The sequence below is a fragment of the Octopus bimaculoides genome, chromosome 11 (assembly GCF_001194135.2).
Source record: "Octopus bimaculoides isolate UCB-OBI-ISO-001 chromosome 11, ASM119413v2, whole genome shotgun sequence".
Taxonomy (NCBI): domain Eukaryota; kingdom Metazoa; phylum Mollusca; class Cephalopoda; order Octopoda; family Octopodidae; genus Octopus; species Octopus bimaculoides.
The window spans coordinates 67,188,907-67,190,384 of NC_068991.1; the positions used below are offsets into that span (position 1 = coordinate 67,188,907).

The 1,478-nt window shown below is 34.3% G+C and overlaps 1 protein-coding gene across 5 annotated transcripts in view; it reads left to right on the forward strand.

Moving 5' to 3' along the window:
• Positions 1–1,478, forward strand: part of LOC106876710 (centrosomal protein of 128 kDa) — a 42,770-nt gene that overhangs the window by 23,616 nt on the left and 17,676 nt on the right. For all 5 annotated transcript variants that reach the window (XM_052971917.1, XM_052971920.1, XM_014925381.2 and 2 more), the window contains one exon: positions 566–625. In XM_052971917.1, coding sequence (XP_052827877.1) covers positions 566–625 — 60 coding nt within the window. The remainder of the gene's footprint in view (positions 1–565; positions 626–1,478) is intronic.

Genomic DNA, 1,478 nt, shown 5'->3' on the forward strand with positions numbered 1-1,478 from the left:
CCCCCGTTGTTGAAGCTTCCTCTTTAGGTCATGTATTTGTGGTGTGGTGTTGTTAACGGTATTGCATTGTGTGACGTGTAGCATAGTGTGATATGGTAGATACAGCACAGTACGGTGTGTTGTGGTGTAGTAATTGTTTGATGTGAAGTCGTGCAGCAAGTTAGTGCTGTGCAGTATTGTAGTGTGGAGTAATTGTGTGGTATAGTGTCATAAGAGTGGTGTGGTGTAATGTAGTTATCAGTGTAGTGTGGCATGATTACATATAACAGTGTTATTTGGTGCATTGTGGTGTTACAGTTTAATGTGTTGTAGTGCAGTGACTCTCATATTAACTTATTTAAAGTGTAAATGTTAGCTTCTTTTTTTTTTTTATTTACATATTCAATTAGTTTCCATGAATCTGTGCAATTGGTCAGATTGTTCTCTGGTGTATAAGGTTAATCATTCTCTGGCACCGAGTCTTGATTTGGCACATTGCCAGACTGATACCAATATGGGAATGGACTGATTGTGTATTTGCATATTATTTTTTATTTATTATCTATTTATTTATTTATCGTTTCAGAACCGGGAGAATTACTTTTCCACAATTGAAAGCCTGAAAACCGAACTCAAAGAAACTAGAGTGAGTACTTAAGATATACTATTATAGGTACTAATATAGCTGTGTGGTTAAGCCCATGGTTAAGCCCATAGCTGTTCGCACACAGGCATCAAACAATCTGCCTTTCACTCTGAGGGAGAGGCCCTTTGTTGCCAGCAGAGGTAGGAGCTCTCTGAACTTTGTCCAGTCTAATCTTATTCTCACAGCTATGCTCTCAGAGCATACACCCCCACTACTAATTTGGTCACCTAGACAACAGGAACTATCTACTACCTCTAGCTTGCCCCACAGGGGCATCTTCCATATACAAAAGCTAGTTTCCTTGTTAACCTTTCGCGATAGCTCAGTTGGTAGAGCGGAGGACTGTAGTGTGAAATTACATATATATTTGTACGGGGTTGGCCAAAAGTCACACGACAGTAAATCAAAATACCATAAATACTGTAATTCTGTATTGATTCAAATGGGAAAATGTCTCACTCAAGAAGGATTTCAATTTGAACAATTTTCATGATTTTTCATATTTAGATGCTTTTATTAAATTCATTCACTTGTTAAACATAAATAGATCTTGGAATTAAATGGTTTTGATTTACTGTCAGATGACTTTTGGCCAACCCTATATATATATATATTTATATATATAAGGAGTGATTGTTGGTATTGAAACAAAGGTGTTTGAAAAAGGGGTACACACTGATATCACAAATGACATTTCCAGCAAATACTGTTCTATTTATTTATTTATTTTATATTTTCGAAGTATCTCATAAAGTTTTCTTTTTTTTTTTATTGAACTATATATAAAGAAAAATAGTAGATATTTATAAAATTTAGATGATAAATTTAAATTTAATAACAAAAATAAAATATA